The 27,260-nt window shown below is 39.7% G+C and overlaps 3 protein-coding genes across 3 annotated transcripts in view; 2 read left to right on the top strand and 1 right to left on the bottom strand.

The window, feature by feature from the left end:
- TLE1 (TLE family member 1, transcriptional corepressor) overlaps positions 1-27,260 on the top strand; it is a 511,226-nt gene that overhangs the window by 319,389 nt on the left and 164,577 nt on the right. The window lies entirely within an intron of this gene.
- Positions 1-27,260, bottom strand: part of LOC101281028 (spermatogenesis-associated protein 31D4) — a 218,275-nt gene that overhangs the window by 116,615 nt on the left and 74,400 nt on the right. The gene's annotated exons all lie outside the window — the stretch shown is intronic.
- LOC101281279 (heat shock protein 75 kDa, mitochondrial-like) lies at positions 9,231-17,043 on the top strand. The gene is given in 4 exon segments (XM_049711857.1): positions 9,231-9,268; positions 15,668-16,411; positions 16,413-16,678; positions 16,681-17,043. Coding segments are annotated over 4 exon segments (1,383 nt in total). The 3' UTR covers positions 17,016-17,043.

Genomic DNA, 27,260 nt, shown 5'->3' with positions numbered 1-27,260 from the left:
CACATAAGTTTCATGGGCTATTGTGAAGAAGGAAATAAAGTCTCTGAATGACTAGTTTTACCCACTGAAATCTGTAAGGTGACAGAGAACATTTTTCCCCCTCTCTCTACTTTTCTCACCACCATCTCCTTCCTCTCAAATTTCCTTGTCATTGGAAAGGGAGAGAACTAACTTCACAGAATAATATACAAACTGATACACTCAGGTCACAGAGGAATTCAGTTTCCAACTCCTAACCTCCATTTAAAGGAGGGAAAGGAGGGGCCTTCCCTGGTGGTCAAGTGGTTAATACTCCGCTCTCCCAGTGCAGGGGTCCTGGGTTCAATCCCTGTTACCTTGTTCATAGAACTAGATCCCGCATGCCGCAATTAAGACCCAAATAGCCAAATAAATAAATATCTTTTAAAATTTTAAAAAAATAAAGGAGGGAGGTGGGGAACAGTGCAGAGCTGCTCTGACAACAGGCAGCCTCCCTTGAGAAAACAAGAGATGCCTGGGCTTGAGATATGAGTTAATCCAGAAACCAAATAGGAAAGCTTTTGTTCATTTACTGGAAGAAGTAAAGAAATATGCCCAAACCAGGGGATATGGGTTGGCGAAAGGTAAGGATTCAAGATTTGCTATCTAGACTATGGGAACTCATCAAGACATCAGCATCAAACTGGACCCACTGGTTGCCTAAAACAACTCTAGAGATTAGGACTTTCCTTGTGAGTTTCTTTAGTGGATCAGTTTGTTTCAAACAGCCAGAAGAGTGGGGTAGCATTTGATAGCAGAGAGCTGGCTAGAATATAAGAATACATGTTGTTGAATTCTAGTTTAAGGATCTTTGCACTACTCCATCATAAGTCAAACACCAGTAGTAAGACTTTCTTACGGCTAGCTCTGAGTAATGCAAAAGCAGATATAAAAAGTAACAGGGGCTTCCCTGGTAGCGCAGTGGTTGAGAGTCCGCCTGCCGATGCAGCGGACACGAGTTCGTGCCCCGGTCCGGGAAGATCCCACGTGCCGCGGAGCGGCTGGGCCCGTGAGCCATGGCCGCTGAGCCTGCGCGTCCGGAGCCTGTGCTCCGCAACGGGAGAGGCCACAACAGTGAGAGGCCCGCGTACCATAACAGACATTGGGTAAAAAGAGCTAAGATTATTTAACAGGAGCTAAAAGCAATCACTAAAGGCTACATTTTCTTATATTCCTATAACATAGCAATATTATTTTCATGCGATTGGGACTGAGTCACAAGCAATCTTTCAGTCTGCTATTTGGCAGAGTCCAAAAAGAATGAGTTTCGGGGGAACCGAAGGTGATGAAAAAATGTAAGGACCTGAGCACTAATGGTTCTGGTAACTGTAATGACTTCTCTTTATGTACCCATACTCTCCTTAGATAAAAAAAACAAAATGGTGTCTTACAGGACAAAAACATAATACCATCAAATTATAAATACCAAAGTGAATTGAAGTTTGTTTCACATTTACTGAAAGTCTAAACAAACTTCTTGATAATTAATCTCCAAAATGTATAAATCTGCTTAAGATTTGTGCACATAAATTATAATAAAGAACGTTGGTACGCAATTGGATTCGAAGTGCTTTTTAGTAAAGTACATAATGATGCGTGCTGAGGAAATGCAGGTATATTTAATTGGATATAATTAAAATAATGATATGTGTTTAAAATAATGATATATTAAAAAAAATTAAATGTAAGTGGATGAAAAACCTGTAATAAAAAGTCAAAGCAGTAACTACTTTTTGATTACCTGATTATTCACAGAGCTAATACCTTTCATTTAACAAGTAACGCAGTAATGCTGTAATAATGTCACACTGAAGGGATCAAGGGAGCCCTGCCGAAAATCTGGGCCTTTGCTTCCCCCTCTTCAGGGAGTGTTTCCAGAACTCTTCTCATGCCAACTTCCTTCATCAAAATGAATTTCCTCCAAGAAAGGTATAATTGCTAATTGGTGGCGCTGGGCAATGGGTACATGAGGGTCAGTGTATTCTTCCTCTCTACTTCTGTGTATATTTGAAATGTTCTTTTATTAATGGAAAAAAAGAGAAGTCTCTACATTTGAATATAGATTCTATAATGGTTGATAACTTTACTTTTTCCCTATGCAAAGGACATAACATATTAATGTGTCTGTGCATGTGCTGGTTCTACTGCATGAAATTCCCTTCAAATAAGTGGACAAATGGCAGATAAATGTACATTTCTAACTCTTAGCCCTGGTTAAATAAGGCCGTCTGTAAAGACAGCTTTTTATCTTGGCTGTCTCCCACCATCTTGAGTTATTCTTTGGTCCCCTTCCTTGTTCACAATTCTTCCTGCTTCAGGTTGAATCAATGAGTCACATCCACCTCATCCATGCACCAGGATTTCTCAGCTGAGCAGCTGATGAGCTACCCTACTGCCCGGACATCTCATTACCTTCTGTCCTCTGCTGCCCTGCTGTGACCTCACACTGAGCTCAGTTCAACTCCCTGCAGGGTTGTATGGGCAATCAGTGTCCTTGAACCCCCAGCTCTATAATTCATGATCTTGGAATGGCCAAATGGCTTGGTTAAACTTTTTTTTATTCCTGCTTATATGACAAAGCTTCTGCACTCAATAGGGAAAACTAGGCTTACGGTGCATGTACAATATTCCCTAAGGATAAAAACCGTATTATACATGCTCTCTATATTTCTTCCTTCACTTGTTATGTTTAATAACTGACAAATTATAACCATGTTTTCACTAATTTGAAATAGATATTCTGGAACTTTGAAAGATCATTCTCAAAAATAGGTCAATTCCTCTAGCAGTTAATAGATTTATGGCTTCACAACTTGATCTTAAAAGTGACCATGAAAAAAAACAAAACAAAAAAACCAAAACGTGACCACGGGGCTTCCCCGGTGGTGCAGTGGTTGAGAGTCCGCCTGCCAATGCAGGGGACACGGGTTCGTGCCCCGGTCTGGGAGGATCCCACATGCCGCGGAGCAGCTGGGCCCGTGAGCCATGGCCACTGAGCCTGCGTGTCCGGAGCCTGTGCTCCGCAACGGGAGAGGCCACATTAGTGAGAGGCCTGCGTACTGCAAAAAAAAAAAGTGACCATGAAGCAGGAGTATCTTCTTTGTAGAAAAACATGTAGGACATCCAGAGAACGACACACATTGGAAATAAAGGTCAATAAACTTTTTGGCATTATTTTGTCTTATAGCAGTTCAGTTTCAACTTATATGGACTACAATTCCAAGCTTTTGATTATTTAATGGTGATGACCCAGTTTATAAATTACATCCATCTTCTCCTATTCCTGTTTTTATTCTGTTCATCATCTCATTACTTTGTTACTCAATATCATTATAAACTTCAGTAAACAGAAGGCAAAAAAAATAAAGGCAGAAAAAACACAAGCTAATCTACTGTACCATTTAAGCATCTCTCCAATAAGATTATTTGGAGGGAAACCTGAAAGGATTGACCAAAATAAAATCTCTATAGTTCGAAGACCCATGCAATTACCCTTCTCCCAGTGCTAAAAGCAATGAGGGAGTTGATTTTATATCCCAACTTTAACAAGATAACCATGAAATCCAATTGTCAAATACTGTGACTGAATTTTTATAAGAGTTTCCAGCTAACGTGGTTTATATAAACAAGTACACGGAGAGTATTCAGGATCTGACTGGATGTCTGAAAACTCATAGTCTACATCCCATCCCCATGTGAATTCTTACATGTTATAATATGTCTCAAAGGACAGTTGAAAATTTAATTAACTAAAAAATAATTTTTTAACTTTAAAAATTAAAGTAAATTTTAAAAAGACAGTTAAGTCTCCTCTCAGCAAGTTTTAACATTGCCAGCTTAGTTTTCTTAATGTTTCTCCGTGTTCCTTCATTTCCTTCTCGCTCACCCGCTATCACTGACCCAGATCTCCTCCACCAGATTTGTACATGGCAGAGAATGGGGAAACACACGGAGAACAACAAAGGGTGAGGACGGATGAAAAGAGCCAACAGTAACTTTTACTGGGGCCAGGGTTTAGAGATTAAGCCGCAGGCTAAACACAAAGCAGCCAGCTTATTTATTTTGCAGTTAGTGGAATTTTTTTTCTTCAATGTCAAGTGGCAGGAGCCAAACTTTAGAAAGTCACAGCTTTCCCAAGACTTAAAAGAAAGAAAGCCTTGATCACGCACATTTTCTTGGAATGCTTGTAGGTTAGAACTGATGATCTTCCCCTGGATGGATTTATAGGCCAAAATGCAATCAAGCTTAGGAGCGCCTGGCTCCAGTCACAGCTGCAAATGAGGTAAATACAGATCTCCAAATTACATCTTCAACCTGCCAATATATTCTCTGCTACCCACCTCCTCCACTGCCTGAACTTTGAGATTCAAATGACTACTCCACATCCTTTGAGGTACTGTAATCTAAGATTTTCTAAATCTCTAAAGCACAAGGAAAGGTACACAGGGGTCAAAATATGTAACGTGTTACATGCCATTCCAAAAAATATGACTTTCCCATTAGAGGGAGCTATGACAGGTTTTTAAGCAGGATAATGATAACACCAGATTTAGTTTAGAAAGATAGTTCTGCAGATGGCAAATTCTTCCAAAATAGCATATAAATTTAATACAATCAACATAAAAATCTCAACAAATGTTTTTTGAAGAGTGATGCAATGGTGCTAAATTTTATTTGAAAAATAAAATGTGGGGAAAAAACTCTGTCACACAAAAAAGTAAATACATAAATATGGAGCAAAGCAGAGGACTTGGCTTATCAAATATTAAAATCCATTAGAAAGCTACTAGATTCAAAACAACAGGGCATTTTTGCTAGAATTTGTAGTCAGACTGATGGACAAGAATAAAAGGCCAGAAATAGACTCAAAGTTAAATAAAAATTTAGTGTATAACAGTGTTGTCACCTCAAATCATTGGAGAAAGGTTGGATTAAACTATAAATAATATTGAGAAAGCTGGCCAACCATTTTAGGAAAAATAAAGTTCAAAACATTGTCTCACATCTCATGCCAAAAAATTTCCAATTAGGAACAACCATACAGGGCTTCCCTGGTGGCACAGTGGTTAAGAATCCGCCTACCAATGCAGGGGACACGGGTTCGAGCCCTGGTCCGGGAAGATCCCACATGCCGTAGAGCAACTAAGCCTGTGCGCCACAACTACTGAGCCTGCGCTCTAGAGCCCACGAGCCACAACTACTGAGCCTGCGCTCTAGAGCCCACGTGCCACAACTACTGAAGCCCGCGCACCTAGAGCCCGTGTTCTGCAACAAGAGAAGCCACCGCAATGAGAAGCCTGCGCACCACAACGAAGAGTAGCCCCCGCTTGCCGCAACTAGTGAAGGCCTGCACACAGCAACAAAGACCCAACGCAGCCAAAACTAAAATTAATTAATTAATTATTTAAAAAAATTTTTTTAAACCCCAACTATATAGGGAGTTCCCTGGTAGTCTACTGGTTAGGATTCCAGGCTTTCACTGCCATGGCCCTGGTTCAGTCCCTGGCCAGGGAACTGAGATCCCCTAAGCTGTGCAGCATGGCCAAAAAAAAAAAAACCAAAAAAACAAACAAAAAAACTATATATCATATATACCTCATGAAACCACAACAATATTAAAAGAAATTTTATGTGATCAAGAGTTCTATATTGGGGCTTCCCTGCTGGCACAGTGGTTGAGAGTCTGCCTGCCGATGCAGGGGACACGGGTTCATGTCCCGGTCCAGGAAGATCCCACATGCCGTGGAGCGGCTGGGCCTGTGAGCCATGGCCGCTGAGCCTGCGCGTCCGGAGCCTGTGCTCCGCAATGGGAGAGGCCACAACAGTGAGAGGCCCGCATACCGCAAAGAAAAAAAAAAAAAAAGAGTTCTATATCAAGTAAATCTTCTGAAGAAAGTAAGACAGAAAGAGGTACAAGTAGAAAAAATATAGAAAGATGTTCCAGATCATTCGTGAAAGCAAAATAATTTGAATGGTTTTCAAAAGGAAATTATTTAAGTACATTATAGTACATCCATATCACAGAATAATACAAAGCCACCAAAAATGATGTAGCTGTGTATTTATTCATTTAGAAAAATGCTCACAATCTATTAAATAAAAAGGCAAATCACCGAACAGAATTATATTATAATCTAATTTGTATATATGTGTGTATAATCATAGAAGAGAGTCTAGAAGGATGCACACTGGGTTTTCATTTGGTAATAGGATTTGGCAATTTAACAAGAAACTATTACTTTTGTATTGGAGCTAAAATATAAAAGTCTTTGCATTTGAAAAAAAAATAAGATTAGGTTGGCAGGAGTTTGAAATGGGACTGGAGTAAAGAAAGCTAATGATAATTTAGGAGGTTGCTGCAAAAGTCCTGGTGACAGCAGATGAGAACCTGAAGAGACAAGGATAATAAAGCTGAATCTGAAAGATATTTGGGTGGTAGAAGATGTCAGGACTTGGTAGTCAGCTGGGCTTTTGTTACTGGGCTGTCCTTTAGGATGCCTATAACTTAATAAATGGATCATTAATAAAGAAGGAGGATACCACTGCATGGTAGGGTAGGTGGGCAAACCAACAGTTCTACCTTTAGATATACATTGCAAGACAGTATGGAAGCGCTGTGCAGCAGGCAACTGGAAATAAGAAGCTGGAGACTGAGACATGGAGTTTATTAGTATGAGGGTACTGGTAGAAACCATAATCTGGTTTGTAAAAGCACCTGTAATTCTCCAGGGAAAATGACCATTGGGTCCACACTGCTTCGAGAGCTCTTATCCTAGACTACATTTTCCAAATTATGTGGGATTTTATTTCCTGAAGTCCTAGTCATCTAGATCATTAGGATTCCAACACTATCACAGTCTGGGTTCAGTAACCGCCCATCTCTGCTCTTTAAATCTTTCATTGGCTCCCCATTTCATTTAGAACAAAATCCAAACTCTTGACCAGGATCTACCAGCCCTACATGATCCAGACTGCTGCTATTCCCATTACTCACTATAATCTTGCCATTCTGGTCTTCTTTGTGATCCTTGAACACACCGAGGTCTTTCCCATTTCAGAGCTTTGCACATGCTCTTCCCTTTGCCAGGAAGGTTCTTCTTTGCCTTGTCTCATGACTGGCTCCTTATCTTTCGGACCTCAGCTCCAATGTCACTCCCTCCAAGGGTTATTCCCCGACCTCCATTTCTAAAGAACCACTCTCCCTTATATGCACTGGCATGCCACTCTACCACGTCACTGCATCATATTTCCTTTATAGAACTTACCTCTACTCAACATTATTTTGTTACTTGTTTATTGTCAATCTTTCCTTCTAGAATGTAAGCTCCATAAGACAGGTCATGTCAATCCAGCACCTATAGTAGAGCCCAACACACAACCACATAGCAGGCTTTCAAACCTGTGGAATAGTTGTAGAATGAATGAAGGATTGAGGCATTTCCAGTAAGTAGCTCTACATTTGCAGTCAGAAGGCAACACAACCTTGGCTAAGTCAACCTCAATTTCCATATCTCTAAAATGTGGCCAAAAATGTTTACTCTGCTTATGCACTAGGATTATCATGAGACTTTGATTCTTCATTCATTCATCATTAAATATTTCCCAAGTACTTTCTATGTGCTATGTACTGTGCTCATTGCTGTGTTCACAGCTATGAATAAGAAGTTGAGTCTAGTGGCTGAGACAGTTACGTTTAGAGGCAATTATGAATGGTACGGTTATTATAAAAAAGACCAAGCACAGGGTGCCATAAGAGCACATAGGAGAGGCACCAAATTCATCCTCAGGGAATCAAGGAAGGGTGAGTATCAGTGGAAATCAACTTGGCAAAGAGAAGGCAGGGAGATGGGTAGTCAGACAAAGAGAAAATAGTCGAGACAGAGGAAACATGTGCAAAGGCCCAGAGGCAAACAAGGACAGGGCATATTGATGAACTGCATGTCACTCAGGATGGCTGAGACTAGAAAGAAGGAGTGGTGGCAAAATTCAAGGCTAGAGCTCTAAAGAGAGTCCAGGTCACGATGGGCCTATGCACCAGCGTGGACAGTTTGGAGAACTTTGGCAGGACCAAAACAAAGGAGGCAGTGGTAAAGGGGGGAGGGTGATTAGAGCATGCCCGAGATGAGTCTGGAAACAGGGAGAAGCCCAATCAGAGAGAATTTTGGATGCCATGTTTAGGAGTTAGACTCTATGCTACAGGTGATGGGGAACTGCTAAAGACCTTTAAGTGGGGCAATGGCCACTCCAGCATGGAGAAAAATTGGAGCAAGACAAAATAAGGAACTCAGAGTTGTTCATTAAACCAAGTGAGAAGTAATGGGTGGCTTGAATTAAGAGTGATGAGGGTGATGAATCAAAGAGATACTTAGAAAAGAGATCTGATGTGACTGTCAAACCATGTTTGGAGGGGGGCGGGGATCAGCACGTTGAGGGATTCCACTGGTAAGTCTTTATTAACAGCAGTCTTCCTAACTCAGTGAAAAGAGAATTAATGGATAGAATTTCCTTAATATTAAGATCTTGTATACATTTTTCCTAAATTTTGGATTCTGTTCCTGATTATTTATAACTACCTGGCTCGAAAGAATTCTATGCTTAGTGATTGTTTGAGATGGGGGTCAAACCAACAGAAAGCAGACTTTAAGACAGTTTAGTATGCAGGATGTTTATTAAGGAGTGTCCTTGGGATCAACACCCATGGAAGGGAAGGGGACACAGGACTGGATGAGGCAGAAATCAAGCACAGTATGGGCCCCATGACAACCCTGGACAATCTCACAAGGAACTCTGGAGCTAAACTGGCCTCCAGAGTTGTCCCATGCTGGACCGAAATGGCCAGTCCTTAATGCTCATCTCAATCAGTCACTGGATATAGGCCACCCCGAGAAGGGCATAACTTTAAGGAAGGCAGTTTTCTGCAGGTGAGGTAATCCCTGAAGGGGCTAGTAACTAAGGCTGTCCACAGACCACAACCCCGGCAGCTGAGTCCATAGGTTCTTTATTGAAGGGAGATCTGGGCAGGGGCACCTGCATATCACAAGGTGGTAAGTCTGTTATTTCAATATATCAAGGCCTTCGGGGGACACCCTAACAGCTCAGAAATATGCCACCCTGAGCAAGTGTGAGAACTTCTTCCCTTCCTGCATTCTTTTAACACGCATTTATTGAGTATATTTTTTGTGTCAGGCACAGTGTTAGGCATTGCGTCAACGATGAACAACACAGGAACAGCCTTCATGGAAATGATAATGTAATGAGGGAAACAGTTTTTTAGTAAGAAAAATATTGTACAATTAAACACGGTACTTTCCCAAAGAGGATGAAAATGAAAGGAAATGGAAAACGTGGGTAAATGGAAGGAGTCTCATTACACAGAGGGCCCAGGGAAAGCCCCTCTACAGGCCACTTACATTCCTTGGCTTGTGGCCCTTTCATCTTCAAAGCCTCCAATGTGGCATTTTCTCTTTTCTCTGACCTCAGCTTCTGTCCCTTATCTTCTCACTCAGACTCTATTTCTGTCCCATTCATGTTAAAGGCCCTGTAATTACCTCAGGCCCACACAGATAATCCAAGATAATCTCCCCATTGCAAAATTCTTAACCTAATTACACCTGCAAAGTCCTTTTGCTATGCAGTGTAACATATTCACAGGTTTTGGCGATTAGAGTGTGAACAGCCTTGGGGGGCCATCACTCAGGCTACCATACTCAACTTCCTCATCTTTAAAATGGGTATAATAATAGGACCACCTCATACATTTGTTGAGAAAATGAAATCAAATGCTAAGAGCGCTGCCTGGCGCAAAGAAAACCCTCAATAAATGTGAGCAGCTATTTGGGTCACGTGGATCTCTTTATCTATGCTATCCTCTCCATCGCTAGTGTTTCTGCCTTAGTTCAGTCCCTCCTCATTTTAACTTTCCATAATCATCTGCTGTCTTCAGTTTTGCCTCCTTATACACACATCCCTAGACCCCCACCTCCCCACCCTCCATACCACCACCAGAGGGGAACCACAGTGATCACATTTCATTGATTCATTCACTCAGTGAAGACGTATGGGTGTCCATTTTGAACCATTCACCTGCCATGACTGTCTCCATGGCCAATCCCTGTGTCAGCTGGACATCTTGAGCCAGGTACTGAGTCTTGTTTATCTATTTACCCCAGCATTTTACAGTGCTGAGCTACAGTAGGTGCTCCATAAGGCCTTTTGAATGAGTTAATGAATAGATGGGTCTAGTTAAAGCACTCTGTAGGTATATGATTCTATAAGGGTCGGAGCCCTATTAAATTCTCATCACAGGAACACGTTTGAATTATTTTTAAAGCAGCTGAGGTGCTGTAAAAATTTACGGTGGAGCTCAGTGCATCCTGGAGAAGCATATCTGTGCCTGCACACCTCCAGAGGCCTCCTTAGCCAGAACTGCACAGGGACAGTGGGGCGGAGAGGGCATCTGGGTAAACTGTCAAACAGGTAGGCTTTAGAGCAGATGCTTCTTTGGAGATTTTAGAAAGGAGAATCAAGTGACCCTGTGATGTGGCTACTATTTTGGTTAAGATATATTTTCTCTCTTTCAGTGTAATCTTATTTCCTCTCCACCACCAAAAAAAAAAAAAAAAAAAACCCACATAAGATACTGAGAAGGGCCTTTCTCTATGCTTCCCATTCAAGAGTGCCTGCCAAACCAATTAATACCTTCTGAATGTTATCTCCCTGCTATGTTAATGTTATGTTAATAAATGCAATTAAGATAACATTCAGGAGGTGTTAATTGGTTTGGCAGATGTACATGAATAAGAAGCACATATTTTGCTTTCCCTATTTATGGAGGCAGGAAGTGACACAAAGTTGGACAAAAGGAAACTTAATTTGCCTCGTCTCTTTTGATACCCCTTAGGCCTTTTCTGTTAAGTAATACATGGGATTCTTAAAAATGCAAATTTAGATGGTATTACAAAGATGAAGCGATCGGCAAATGTTGCAAAAACACTGAAATTGTCTTTGGCCACAGGAATTAACTACATGGTGTTTACTCTCTTTAAAACACTATATATGCCATATATGCTATACATACACACACACACACACACACACACACACACACATACATACACACACTCTCTCAAAAGTGTCTATAGCATATATGCAAATAAGCTCTCATGTTAATCTATAAAGCAGACTGTTTCACAGGTCTAATACCTAGACTATTCTTGATATAATTAGTTATTTAATATATTCCAGTGACTTAATGTTCTTTTATTCTAACTTACAACAAGATGGCAGCTTTTACTTTTTATGCTTAGAAATCACATATATATACACATATATATATGCTAATGTACCTTACTTAGCAAAACAGAGGTTTTCTCTGAAATTTATTTGTATAAATGTGTGTAGTCTTGAAGCAAAGAGATGTTACATTGTATTACCATCAAGGTCACTGTGTTCATTTCTGGAACCTGGCATTTGCCAGCACATCACATGGCCTTTGGCAGACTTAGTCTTCCCAGGACCTTATTAGGACACACCTATGATAAGAGCCCCTCTAAGAGCTGAGATCTTAGAGCATGTCAGAGCACAGACCCATTAGGGTCCCTTCCAGTCCTGGAGGGCAAATTATCAGAGTCTACTTTGTGAACAAAATGGTCAGAACTAAACTAAAACATTAGTCTTCAGCCTGGACTTCAAAACAAATTGGAAGTACATTACCTCAATTCTAAGACACCATCTTCTGCAAAATGCACCAGCTCTTTAATAAGGGTTTTCCAGAGGGGGAAACAGGAGAAGAGGAAAGAGAATGAAGAAAAGGAGAAAGACCCCATTAAATTTTATATTTACTGCAAGATCGAAGTCCAGTTCCAGAAATGCTAAAATGTGCCTCTCAAATTAAAGAATAGCAGGCATCCCCTAGAAATACAGGTAACAGTAGGTAGCTAGAACATAGCCACTGCTTTGTTTCCAGTGGATGGTTTGGAGCCAATATCTGTTGCACAGTTCCAGAAAGCTTACCAATCCTTTAGAAATACATGCATGTTTCTTTGCTAAATGCCCATCTGCAGCCCTTAATTGTCCCTTCATCACTTTTCGCAATGTAATTTCCTTGGACCTTACATATAAAATAATGGGACTGTTCCTAGCTTTCAATCTGTGAGTATGGTAATTTCTTAAGTGACAAAGGGTCACTACTGCTCTCCAGTGACAACAGCTGAAGATTGTTATGAAATATTCTTCTAACCTGTGTGCCTGTGTGCATAAATATGTGATAGAATCATTGTGGTTCAAATTCTTTAGGCTTTAGAATCTTGGCTCCCCTCCAGCCTAAGGAGGTGGAGGAACACTCCTGACCTCAGTGACACTGACTCAGTGTTTTGGGACAGTCCCGACCGTGGCTCTAGGCTTTGGTTGACTCTGGCATGGCAGTGAAGTCTTGACACAGATTTGACTGACAAGCCATTTCTAGATGATTCCGTGTACCTTTGAGGGGAGGGTTGCTCACAGTGGGCACCTCTAAGCACACTGCCCCAAGAGCTCAGAAGGCTGCTCAAAGATGGGATCAGGCAATAAAATCTCATTCTCAAAGCAGTGTCCTCTGACCCAGGGTTGGCAAGCATTTTCAGTTTAAAAAAAATAAAGCAAGTTATACTCACTTTAAATTATTCCTGGGTAAAATTATTGCATTTATATTATGTGGCAGAGATTGCGAATAGATTATATCTGAGTATAATAGGCTGAACTGTGTCCTTCCAAAATTCATATGTTGAAGCTTAACCCCCAGTACCTCAGAATGTGACTTTATTTGGAGATAGGGTCTTTAAAGAGATAATTAAGCTAAAGTGAGGCCAATAGGGTAGACCCTAATCCAATCTGACTGGTGTCCTTATACGAAGAAGAAATTTGAACACACAAAAGAAGCACCAGGGATGTACATGCACAGATGAAAGGCCACATGAGGACACAGCAAGAAGGTGGCTATATGCAAGCCAAAGCAAGAGGTCTCAGAAGAAACCAGACCTGCCCACGCCTTCATCTTGGACTTGCACTCTCCAGAACTGTGAGAAATAAACTTCTGTTGCTTAAGTCATGAAGTCAGTGGTATTTTGTTATGGCAGCTCTAGGAAACTATCACACTGAGTGATTGCTCTTGGCTGCCTTAAGCACAATGTTAGAAAGGATTCTGGAGTGGCAAACACGGGCATGGGAAGAGTAGTCGAACACGTGCCGATTTAGCCATCCTTACTCCATGGGGTGGAATTGAGAAGCTTGACTACCTGTAAAATGTTTATTGTCATTCATGACACACGGTAACCAATGAATAATTTTAGCTGTAAATATTATTATTTTAAGTTTAAACATTTCTTCAATGAATAGGTCATTCAATGAATAGCGTGTAAATCTTCAACGCACAGGATATTTGGCCAGTGAGAATAATATCACACGCGCACACACCCAGTTTCCTCAGGGTGCTGTAGTCAACCATTCTACCCCTAAGCATGGAAAACCACTGCTTTTTCTCCTCCCTCCCTGTAGCTTCAGCTTATCCAGAATGACATATAAATGGAGTTGCATCATATGTAACTTTGTGAATTTGGTTTCTTTCATTTAGCAGAATGACTTTGAGATTCATCCAAGTTGTTGCACGTAACAAATAGTTCATTCTTTTTATGCTGAGTAGTATTCCGTTGCAGGGACATACCACGGTTTGATTATCCGTTCACTCATTAAAGGACATTTGGGTTGTTTCAGATTTGAGCAATTTTGAATAAAGCTGCTACAGGTTTTTGTGTGAATTTACGTCTTCAGTTCTCTAGGGTAGATACCCAGAAGTGGGATAGATGGATCATATGGTAAGTGTATGTTTAATTTTATAAAAAACTGCCAAGCTGTTTTTCAGAGTGGCTGTACCATTTTGCATTCTCATAGCAACGTATGAGAGTCTCAGTTGCTCCACAACTTCATCAAGACCTTGTATTGTCAGTTGTTTGTTTTTAATTTTAGTAATTCTAATAGGTATGTAGTTTATCTCATGATTTTAATTTGTCTTTCCCTAATGACTACTGCCTAATGATGCTGAGAATCTTTCCATGTACTTATTTGCCATCAATATGTCTTCTTAGACGAAGTAACTGTTGAAATTTTTTGCTTTTTTGAAAACTGGTTTGTTGTTTTCTTATTGTTGACTTCGGAAAGTTCTTTATATATTCTAAGTACAAGGCCTTTGTCAAACATATGATTTGCAAATATTTTCCCCCAACCTGTGACTTGTCTTTTCATTCTCTTAACAGTAACTTTGACAATGTATAAGTCTTTAACTGTGATAAGTTTAATTTATCAATTTTTCTCATATAAATCTTGCTTTTATTATATTTAAGAATTCTCTACCTAACTCAGGCCCACAAAGATTTTTTCCCAGGTTTTCTTTAAAAGTCTTATAGCTTTATGTTTTGCATTTAGTTCTGTTACCCATTTTGAGTTAAGTGTGTACAAAATGTGAAGTACAGGTCAAGGTTCATTTTTTTTTGCACATGGATGTTCAGTTGTTCAGCACCATTTTTTTTTCAGTCTCTAAATTTTTTTTTTATTGGAATATAGTTGCTTTACAATGTTGTGTTAGTTTCTGCCGTACAGCAAAGTGAATCAGCTATACGTATACATATATCCCCTACATTTTGGATTTCCTTCCCATTTAGGTCACCACAGAGCACTTAGTAGAGTGCCCTGTGCTATACAGTAGGTTCTCATTAGTTATCTATCTTATACATAGTATCAATAGTGTATATATGTCAATCCCAATCTCCCAATTCATCCCACCCCACCTTTCCCCCCTTGGTGTCCACACATTTGTTCTCTATGTCTGTGTCTCTATTTCTGCTTTGCAAATAGGTCCATCTATAACATTTTTCTAGATTCCACATATATGCATTAATATACGATATTTGTTTTTTTCTTTCTGACTTACTTCACTCTGTATGACAGTCTCTAGGTCCATCCATGTCTCTGCAAATGGCACGATTTCGTTCCTTCTTAAGGCTGAGTAATATTCCATTGTATATATGTACCACATCTTCTTTATCCATTCCTCTGTTGAGGGACATTTCATTGCTTCTGTGTCCTGGCTATTGTAAATAGTGCTGCAATGAACACTGGGGTGTTCAGCACCATTTTTTTTTGAGGTACGTGGGCCTCTCACTGTTGCGGCCTCTCCTGTTGCGGAGCACAGGCTCCAGACGCGCAGGCTCAGCGGCCGTGGCTCACGGGCCCAGCCACTCTGCAGCATGTGGGATCTTCTCGGACCGGGGCACGAACCCGCGTCCCCTGCATCGGCAGGCAGACTTTCAACCACTGCGCCACCAGGGAAGCCCTTCAGCACCATTTTTTGAAGAGACTATCCTTTCTCCATGGAATTGCCTTTGTATCTTTTTCAAAACTCAACTGACCACAATTCTGTGAGTTCATTTCTCAAGTCTCTATTCCATTCCATTGATCTGTATGTCTATATTTTCGTCAATATCTCATTGTCATAATAACTGTAGCTTTACAGTAAGTATTGATATCAAGTAGTATGAGTCTCCCAACTTTGTTCATCTGCAGAATTTTATTGGATATGCACCTTTGCCTTTCCATATAAATTTAAAAAATCAGTTTGCAGACATGGCTCGCCAGCTGTGGACGCTGCTGCTGTGGCCCGGGGAGCACAACCAGTTCTGTGTCCTTGGAGGCCCCCAGCCCAGTCCTGGAGTCCCAGGCAAAGCCTGGCTTCAAGCTCCCACGATGGACGGCCGTTCAGCTCCCAGGCTACTGAGGAGCATCAGGAGGAGCCTCTGCACTCCCTCAGCAGCAGCTCGGAGACCGTGCAGGGCTCTGTTTCCAAACATGAGCTCCAGGCTGAGACAAAGAAGCTTCTGGACATCGTTGCCTGTTCCTTGTACTCAGAAAAAGAGGTGTTTATACGGGAGCTGATCTCCAACGCTAGTGACGCCTTGGAAAAGTTGCGTCATAAGCTGGTGTCTGAAGGCCAGACGCTGCCAGAAATGGATATTCACTTGCAGACTGACACCGAGAAAGGCACCATCACGATCCAGGACACTGGCATCGGGATGACACAGGAGGAGCTGGTGTCCAACCTGGGAACGACTGCCAGGTCGGGGTGGAAGGCCTTTTTGGACGCGCCTCAGAGGCAGGCGGAGGCCAGCAGCAAGATCATCGGCCAGTTCGGAGTGGGTTTCTACTCGGCCTTCATAGTGGCTGACAGAGTCGAGGTCTGTTCTCGCTCGGTGGACACGGGCAGCCCTGGGTACCAGTGGCTTTCAGAGGGCTCTGGGGTGTTTGAAATCGCCGAAGCCTCAGGAGTAAGAACCGGGACCAAAATCATCACCCACCTCACGGCAGACAGCAGAGTTCACCAGCGAAGCTCGGGTTGGAGATGTGGTGACAAAGTACAGCAACTTTGTCAGCTTCCCCTTGTACCTGAACGGAAGGCGCATTAATACCCTGCAGGCCATCTGGCTGATGGACCCCAAGGATGTGGGCGAGACGTGGCACGAGGAATTCTACCGCTACATCGCTCAGACCCATGACAAGCCCCGCTACACCCTGCACTACAAGACGGACGCACCGCTCAACATCCGCAGCATCTTCTACGCGCCGGAAACGAAACCATGTCTGACGTGAGCCGGGAGCTGGGCTCCAGTATCTCACTGTACAGCCGCCAGGTCCTCATCCAGACCACGATGGGGGCCGCCCGGCACTTCCTGCGCATGCGGCAGCTGGCCAAGCCCCAGGAGGAGCGCGCTCAGCTGCTGCAGCCCACACTGGAGATCAACCCCAGGCACAGGCTCATCAAGAAGCTCAATCAGCTGAGAGACAGCGAGCCTGACCTGGCCCAGCTGCTGGTGGATCAGATCTACGAGAACGCCGTGATCACAGCGGGGCTCGACGATGACCCGCGACCCATGGTGAGCCGCCTGAACCACCTGCTTGTCAAGGCCCTGGACTGACACTGACAGCTGTGAAAGCCCCAGGTCCTCCTGCACTGTTAGGGCTGCAGGAGAGGGGACAGATGGAACCGTGGGACAAGGTAGCCTGAGACAGTCACGGCGGGGGGGCGGGGGGGTTGGGACAATGACACAGGAAGGACTGGATGCTGCCGATGAGAACACCTGCTTTTGAGCTTTATTTACTTAAACAAAAATCAATTTGCCAATAAATGCAAACATACTTGCTAGGATTTTTATTGGAATTGGACCAAATACATAGATCAAAAAGAGGAGAATTGACATCTTAAGTATACTGAGTCTTCTAATCCATGAATAGTCTTCTTTTTATTCATTTTATCAGTGTTATATAGTTTTAAGCATACAGATCCTGATAAATTTATACCCAAATATTTATTTATTGAGTTGGGGCACTATTATAAATGGTACTTATTTTCAATTTTGATTTCCAATTGTTTATTGTCTTTACAGGCATACCTCAGCAATATATTGTGGGTTTTGTTCCAGACCAACCAAGCCAAATGTCGCAATAAAGTGAGTCACATAATTTGTTTGATTCCCAGTGCATATATAAAAGTTATGTTTACACTATCCTGAAGTCTATTAGGTTGGCAATAGCATTATGTCTAAAAAAACAAGTACATACCTTAATTTTGAAATACATTAGTGCTGGGCTTCCCTGGTGGCGCAGTGGTTAAGAATCTGCCTGCCAATGCAGGGGACATCAGTTCTAGCCCTGGTCCACAAAGATCCCACATGCTGCGGAGCAACTAAGCCTGCATGCCACAACTACTGACCCTCTGCTCTAGAGCCCGCAAGCCACAACTACTGAGCCCTTGCACCACAACTACTGAAACCCATGCACCTAGAGCCCATGCTCCGCAACAAGAGAAGCCACTGCAGTGAGAAGCCCGCACACCGCAATAAAGAGTAGCCCCTGCTCTCCACAACTAGAGAAAGCCCATGAGCAGCAACGAAGACCCAACACAGCCAAAAATAAATAAATAAAAAATTAAAAATAAGTAAATAAAAATACATTAGTGCTAAAGAATGCTAACCATCATTTAAGCCTTCAGCAAGTCTTAATAGTAACATCAAAAGTCACTAATCACAGATCACCATAACAAATATAATGAAAAAGTTTGACATGTTGTGAGAATTACCAAAATGTGACACAGAGACATGAAGCGATCAAAAAATGACATTGATAGACTTGCTCAACACAGGGATGCCACAAACCTTCAATTTGTAGAAAATGCAGTATGTGTGATGGACAATAAGTGAAGTTCAATAAAATAAGACATCCCTTTATATAAGAATACAATTGCTTTTTGCATTTTAATCTCATAGCTTGAGACCTTACCAAACTCACTTTTAAGTTCTAGGAGCATTTTTGTAGATTCTTTGAGACCTTCTTCTTAGGCAGTAAAGTCATCCAGAAAGTTTTATTTTCCATTCTGAATGCCTTTTCTTTTTCTTGCCTTGTTGCACTGGCTAAGAGTTCCATTATGAATGTTGAGTAGAAGTGGTACGGCAGACATACTTACCTCATTAAATATAATGTTGGCTACAAGATTCTATAGATATCCTTAATCATGTAAAACAAGTTCCCTTTTATTCCTAGAGTACTGATAATTTTATCATGAATAAATGTTGAATTATATCAACAGTTTTTTCTGCAAGTATTAAAATAATCAAGTGATTTTTCTTCTTTTGCCTGCTAATGTAGTAAATTACAATAATACATTGACTGTTAAAACAACCTAGCATTCCCAGGATAAACCCTATTTTGTTGTAATGTACATTTTTACATATGACTGGATTCCATTTGCAAATATTTTGTTGAGAATTGGAGCATCTATGTTCATGAAGATGTATAGTTTTCTTGTATTCTTTGTTTTGGTATCAGGTAATTCTGGCTTCATAAAATGAGCTGGGAAGTGTCCTGCCCTCTTTTATTTTCTGGAAGGGGTTGTATATAATTGTTATAATTTCTTCCATAAATGTTTGGTATGATTCACCAGTTAAATGACTTGGGCCTGGAGTTTTCTTTCTAAGAAAGTTTGTAACTACAAATTAAATTTCTCTCATAGAAATCAAACTATTCATGTAATTTATTTCTTCATGAATTTTGTAATTTCTGTTTTTCAAGGAATTGGTACATTTCATCTATGTTGTCATGGTTATAGACATAGAATTGTTCATAGTATTCCTTTATTATACTTTCAGTATCTCTAGGGTTTGTAGTGATACCCTCTCTTTCATTCTTGAGATTGGAAATTTATGGCATCTCTCTTTTTCCTTTTCTTGGTCATCTGGCCAGATGTTTATCTTTTTTTATTATTATTTCAAAGAACTAGATTTTAGTTATATTAATTTTCTCTAATGTTTGTTTTCAATTTCATTGATTTCTGTTCTTTGTAATTTTCTTTTTTCTGCTAGCTTTGAGTTTAGTTTGTCCTTTTTTTAGTTTCTTAAAGTGAAAACATAGATTATTGATTTGAGGCCTTTCTTCTTTTCTAATGTACGCATTTTTAGCACTATAAATTTTCCTCTAAGCAGTGTTTTAGCTGCACAGATTTTAGTATGTTAACTTTCATTCAGTTCAAAATATCTTAAAATTTCCTAGGAGGTTTCTTTGACCCATGAATTATTTAGAAGTATATTTTTAGTTTCTAAATATTTGGAGTTTTCCATATATCTTTCTATAATTGTAGTTCAATTTTGCTATGACCAGAAAACATACTTTGCATGATCTCAATTCTTTTAAAATTGTTCAGGTTTGTTTTATGGCCCAGGATATGGTATACCTTGGTGACTGTTCCTTGTGCACTTGAAAAGAATGTGTATTCGGTTGTTGTGTTTAGAGTTCTACAAAAGTCAAATAGTTGATAATGTTGTTCAGATCTTCTATATACTTGCTGGTTTTCTGTCTACTTGTATTGATTACTGAGAGGATTTTGAGGTCTCTAAGTATAATAGATTTGTACATTTCTCCACTCAATTTTATCAGGTTTTATTGTGTATCTTGAAGCTCTGCTTTTAGATGTACACTATTAGGATTGTTATATCTTCTTGCCAAGCTGACATTTCTTACCAGTATATAATGTCCTTGGTATTTTTCCTTGATCTGATATTAATAAAGCCACTCCAGCTTTCTTTTTATTAGTATTTATATTGTATACGTGCTTGCATTACTTTGTTTTAAATTTGTCTATATTCTATAGTCAGGTCCTGTATTATTTTTTTTAACCCTGTCTTTTAATTAATGTGGTTGGAAGATATACATTTAATGAAATCATTAATTTATTTGGATTTAGGTCTACCATTTATTTTGTTTGTCCTCTCTGTGTTGTTACTCTGTCTTCCCTTTTCTGCGTTTTACTGGATCTTAAAGTATTTTTAGTATTTTACCTATTGGCTTTTTATTATATCTTTCTGTAAAATTATTTTAGAGTTTGCCCTGGGAATTACAATATACACACCTAACTTTTCAGTTTACTTAGAATTCACATTTTACCACCTCAAGTGAAATGTAAAAGTCTTACAACCATATTGTCCCTCTAGCCTTCCCCTTTATGTTGCAATTGTCATATATATTACATCTACTTACGTTGAAAACCCCATCAGACATATTATAATTTTTGCCTTTGAGAGTCATAATTATCTTAAAGAATTTAAGTAGAAAAAAATATTATATTCTATTTATCCAGATATTTATCATGTGTATTACTTTTTCTGTCATAGTTTTCTGCATCTCAATTACCATTCACTTAAAGTCAAGCCCAAAACTTGGGTGTCATCTTTTATTCTTCTCTTGTCCTCACACTCCATGTCCAATTCATTAGCAAGCTAGCTCCACTTGCAAAAGTATATCTTGAATATGTCTACTTCTCTCCTTCAAATTCACGGCACCCCAGCCTGGGTCATCATTATTTCTTACCTGTGTAATGGTAAAAGTATCCTGACTGATCTCTCCTTCCACTCAGTCCCTGTTAATGCCATTTCTCACACAGCAGCCAGTGTTCAAAGTGGGTCTTTTGTTTTGTTTTATTTTATTTATTTATTTGTTTATTTATATTTTTAATAGAAATTTATTGGAGTATAATTGCTTCACAATACCGTGTTAGTTTCTGCTGCACAACAAAGTGAATCAGCCATATGCATACACATGTCCCCATATCCCCTCCCTCTTGAGCCTCCCTCCCATCCTCCCTATCCCACCTCTCTAGGTCATTGCAAAGCACCAAGCCCATCTCCCTGTGCTATGCTTCTGCTTCCCACCAGCCAAATATTTTACATTCGGTAGTGTATATATGTCGATGCTACTCTCACTTCACCCCAGATTTGGCCTCCCACCCCATGTCATCAAGTCCATTCTCTACGTCTACCTCTTTATTCCTGCCCTGCAACTAGGTTCATCAGTACCTTTTTATTTTAGATTCCATATATATGCAATAGCATACAGTATTTGTTTTTCTCTTTCTGACTTACTTCACTCTGTATGACAGACACTAGGTTCATCCACCTCACTACAAGTAACTCAATTTCGTTTCTTTTTATGGCTGAGTAATATTCCATTGTATATATGTGCCACATCTTTATCCATTCATCTGTCGATGGACATTGACGTTGGTTCCATGTCCTACCCATCGTAAATAGTGCTGCATTAGAAAACTGTGGTCCATGTTTCTTTTTGAATTATGATTTTTTCAAGGTATATGCCCAGTAGTGGGATTGCTGGCTCATATGGTAGTTCTATTTTTAGTTTTTTAAAAAACCTCCATACTCTTTTCCATAGTGGTTGTATCAATTTACATTCCCACCAACTGCAGGAGGGTTCCCTTTTCACCACACCCTTTCCAGCATTTGTTTCTAGATTTTTTTTGATAATAGCCATTCTGACCGGCGTGAGGTGATACCTCATCATAGTTTTGATTTGCATTTCTCTAATAATTAGTGATGTTGAGCATCTTTTCATGTGCCTCTTGTCCGTCTGTATGTCTTCCTTGGTGAAATGTCTATTTAGGTCTTCCACCCATTTTTTAATTGGATTGTTTGTTTTTTTGATATTGAGCTCCATGACCTGTCTGTATATTTTGGACATTAATCCTTTGTCTGTTGTGTCATTTGCAAATATTTTCTCCCATTCTGAGGGTTCTTTTTGTCTTGTTTATGGTTTCCTTTGCTGTGCAAGAGCTTTTAAGTTTAATTAAGCCACATTTGTTTATTTTTGCTTTTATTTCTGTTACTCTAGGAGGTGGGTCAAAAAAGATCTTGCTGTGGTTTATATCAAAGAGTGTTGTTCCCATGTTTTCCTCTAAAAGTTTTATAGTGTATGGTCATACATTTAAGTCTTTAATCCATTTGGAGTTTATTTTTGTGTGTGGTGTTAGGGAGTGTTCTAATTTCATTCTCTTACATGTAGTGTCCAGGTTTCTCAGCAACACTTATTGAAGAGGCTGTCTTTTCTCCATTGCATGTTCTTGCCTCCTTTGTCATAAATTAGGTGCCCACAGGTGCGTGGGTATATCTCTAGGCTTTCTACCCTGTTCCATTGATCTGTATTTCTGTTTTTGTGCCAGTACCATACTGTCTTGATTACTGTAGCTTTGTGGTATAGTTTGAAGTCAGAGAGCCTGATTCCTCCAACTCCGTTTTTCTTTCTCAAGATTGCTTTGGCTATTTGGGGTCTTTTGTGTTTCCATACAAATTGTAAGATTTTTTTGTTCTAATTCTGTGGAAAATGCCATTGGTAATTTGATAAGGATTTCATTGACTCTGTAGATTGCTTTGGGTAGTATAGTCATTTTCACAATATTGATTCTTCCAATCCAAGAACATGGTATATTTCTCCATCTGTTTATGTCACCTTTGATTTCTTTCATCAGTGTTTTATAGTTTTCTGAGTACAAGTTTTTCACCTCCTTAGGCAGGTTTATTCCTAGGTATTTTATTCTTTTCATTGCAATGGTAAATGGGAGTGTTTCCTTAATTTCTCCTTCTGAGTTTTCATTGTTGGTATATAGGACTACCAGAGATTTCTGTTCATTAATTTTGTATCCTGCAACCTTACCAAATTCACTAATTAGTTCTAGTAGTTTTCTGGTGGCATCTTTAGGATTTTCTATGTAGAGCTTCATGTCATTGACAAATAGTGACAGTTTTACTTTTTCCTTTCCAATTTATATTCCTTTTATTTCTTTTTCTTCTCTGATTGCTGTGGCTAGGACTTCCAAAACTATGTTGAATAAGAGTGGTGAGAGTGGACATCCTTGTCTTGTTCCTGATCCTAGTGGAAATGCTTTCAGTTTTTCACCATTGAGTATGATGCTTGCTGTGGGTTTGTCATATATGGCCTTATTTTGTTGAAGTCGGTTCCCTCTATGCCCATTTTCTGGAGAGTTTTTTTTATCATAAATGGGTGTTGAATTTTGTCAAAAGCTTTTTCTGCATCTATTAGGATGATCATATGGTTTTTATTCCTTAATTTGTTTATGTGGTGTATCACACTAATGGATTTGCATATATTGAAGAATCCTTGCATCCCTGGGATAAACCTCACTTGATCATGATGTATGATCCTTTTAATGTGCTGTTGGATTCTGTTTGCTAGCATTTTGTTCAGGATTTTTGCATCTATGTTCATCAGTGATATTGGTCTATAATTTTTTTGTGATATCTTTTTCTGGTTTAGGAATCAGGGTGATGGTGGCTTCATAGAATGAATTTGGGAGGGTTTCTCCCTCTGCAATTTTTTGGACGAGTTTGAGAAGGATCAGTGTTAGCTCTTCTCTAAATGTTTGATAGAATTCGCCTGTGAAGCCATCTGGTCCTGGACTTTTGTTTGTTGGACGATTTTTTTTTTTTTAATTTTTTTTTAACATCTTTATTGGGGTATAATTGCTTTACAATGGTGTGTTAGTTTCTGCTTTATAACAAAGTGAATCAGTCATACATAAACATATGTTCCCATATGTCTTCCCTCTTGCGTCTCCCTCCCTCCCACCCTCCCTATCCCACCCCTCCAGGCTGTCACAAAGCACCGAGCCAATATCCCTGTGCCATGCGGCTGCTTCCCACTAGCTATCTACCTTACTACGTTTGTTAGTGTGTATATGCCCATGACTCTCTCTCGCCCTGTCACAGCTCACCTTTCCCCTCCCCATAACCTCAAGTCCGTTCTCTAGGAGGTCTGCGACTTTATTCCTGCTTTACCCTTAGGTTCTTCATGACATTTTTTTTCTTAAATTCCATATATATGTGTTAGCATACGGTATTTGTCTTTTTCTTTCTGACTTACTTCACTCTGTATGACAGACTCTAGGTCTATCCATCTCATTACAAATAGCTCAATTTCGTTTCTTTTTATGGCTGAGTAATATTCCATTGTATATATGTGCCACATCTTCTTTATCCATTCATCCGATGATGGGCACTTAGGTTGTTTCCATCTCCGGGCTATTGTAAATAGAGCTGCAATGAACATTTTGGTACATGACTCTTTTTGAATTTTGGTTTTCTCAGGGTATATGCCCAGTAGTGGGATTGCTGGATCATATGGTATTTCTATTTGTAGTTTTTTAAGGAACCTCCATACTGTTCTCCATAGTGGCTGTACCAATTCACATTCCCACCAGCAGTGCAAGAGTGTTCCCTTTTCTCCACACCCTCTCCAGCATTTACTGTTTCTAGATTTTTTGATGATGGCCATTCTGACTGGTGTGAGATGATATCTCATTGTAGTTTTGATTTGCATTTCTCTAATGATTAAGGATGTTGAGCATTCTTTCATGTGTTTGTTGGCAGTCTGTATATCTTCTTTGGAGAAATGTCTATTTAGGTCTTCTGCCCATTTTTGGATTGGGTTGTTTGTTTTCTTGTTATTGAGCTGCATGAGCTGCTTGTAAATTTTGGAGATGAATCCTTTGTCGGTTGCTTCATTTGCAAATATTTTCTCCCATTCTGAGGGTTGTCTTTTGGTCTTGTTTATGGTTTCCTTTGCTGTGCAAAAGCTTTGAAGTTTCATTAGGTCCCATTTGTTTATTTTTGTTTTTATTTCCATTACTATAGGAGGTGGGTCAGAAAGGATCTTGCTGTGATTTATGTCATAGAGTGTTCTGCCTATGTTTTCCTCTAAGAGTTTGATAGTTTCTGGCCTTACATTTAGGTCTTTAATCCATTTTGAGCTTATTTGTTGGACGATTTTTAATTACGGTTTCAATTTCATTACTTGTGATAGGTCTGTTTTTATTTTCTTATTCTTCCTGGTTCAGTCTTAGAAAATTGTACCTTTCTGAGAATTTGTCCATTTCTTCATGGTTGTCCATTTTATTGGCATATAGTTTTTTGTAGTAGTCTCTTATAATCCTTTGTATTTCTGCAGTGTCAGTTGTGATTTCTCCCTTTTCATTTCTAATTTTATTATTTTTATTATTTATTTATTTATTTATATTTATTTTTGGCTTTGTTGGGTCTTCATTTCTGTGCAAGGGCATTCTCCAGTTGTGGTGAGCGGGAGCCAGTCTTCATCGCGGTGCACGGGCCTCTCTCTGTTGCGGCCTCTCCCATTGCTGAGCACAGGCTCCAGACGCGCAGGCTCAGTAGTTGTGGCTCACAGGCTTAGCCGCTCCGTGGCATGTGGGATCTTCCCAGACCAGGGCTCGAACCCATGTCCTCTGCATTGGCAGGCAGACTCCCAACCACTGCGCCACCAGGGAAGCCCCTCTAATTTTATTGATTTGCGTCCTCTCCCTATTTTTCTTGATGAGTCTGGCTAAGAGTTTATCAATTTTGTTTATCTTCTCAAAGAACCAGCTTTTAGTTTTATTGATCTTTGTTATTATTTTCTTCATTTCTATTTCATTTATTTCTTCTCTAATCTTTATGATTTCTTTCCTTCTCCTGACTTCGGGTTTTCTTTGTTCTTCTTTCTCTAGTTGTCTTAAGTGTAGGGTTAGATTGTTTATTTGAGATTTTTCTTGTTTTTTGAGCTGAGATTGAATTGCTATAAACTTCCCTCTTAGAACTGCTTTTGCTGCATCCCAGAGGTTTTGGGTCGTCGTGTTTTCATTGTCATTTGTTTCTATGTATCTTTTTATTTCTTCTTTGATTTCTTCAGTGATCTCTTGGTTATTTAGTAGCACACTGTTTAGCCTCCATGTATTTGTGTTTTTTACAGTTTTTTTCCTGTAGTTGATTTCCAATCTCATAGCATTGTGGTCAGAAAAGATACTTGATATGATTTCAATTTTCTTAAATTTTCCGAGCCTTGATTTGTGACCCAAGATGTGATCTATGCTGGAGAATGTTCCATGTGCACTTGAAAAGCAAGTGTATTCTGCCACTTTTGGGTGGAATATTCTATAAATATCAAGTAGATATATCTGGTCTAGTATGTCATTTAAAGGTTGTGTTTCCTTATTTATTTTGTTTGGATGAGCTGTCCATCGGTGTAAGTGGGGTGTTAAAGTCCCCTACTATTATTGTGTTACTGTCGATTTCTCCTTTCATGGTTGTTAGCATTTGCCTTATGTATTGAGGTGCTCCTATGTTGGGTGCATAGCATTTAGAATTGTTATATCTTCTTCTTGGATTGATCCTTTGATCATTAGGTAGTGTCCTCCTTATCTCTTGTAACAGTCTTTATTTTAAATTCTATTTTATATGATAAGAGTACTGCTACTCCAGCTTTCTTTTGATTTCCATTTTCAGGGAGTATCTTTTTCCATCCCTTCACTTTCAGTCTATATGTGTCCCTAGGTTTGAAGTGGGTCTCTTGTAGACAGCATATATATGGGTCTTGTTTTTGTATCCATTCAGCCAGTGTGTGTCTTTTGGTTGGAGCATTTAATCCATTTACATTTAAGGTTATTATCGATATGTATGTTCCTATTACCATTTTCTTAATTGTTTGGGGGTTGTTTTGTGGGTCTTTTTCTTCTCTTGTGTTTCCACTTAGAGAAGTTTCTTTAGCACTTGTGGTAAAGCTAGTTTGGCTGTGCTGAATTCTCTTAGCTTTTGTTTGTCTGAAAAGTTTTTGACTTCTCCATCAAATCTGAATGAGATCCTTGCTGGGTAGAGTAATCTTGGTTATAGGTTTTCTCTTTCATCACTTTAAGTATTTCCTGCCACTCCCTTCTGGCCTGCAGAGTTTCCACTGAAAAATCAGCTGATAACCTTATGAGGATTCCTTTGTATGTTATTTTTTGTTTTTCCCTTGTTGCTTTTAATATTTTTTCTTTGAAT

This window comes from Orcinus orca, chromosome 6 (genome assembly GCF_937001465.1).
Source record: "Orcinus orca chromosome 6, mOrcOrc1.1, whole genome shotgun sequence".
In the NCBI taxonomy this organism is placed as follows: domain Eukaryota; kingdom Metazoa; phylum Chordata; class Mammalia; order Artiodactyla; family Delphinidae; genus Orcinus; species Orcinus orca.
This window is presented reverse-complemented; position numbering and strand designations above follow the sequence as displayed.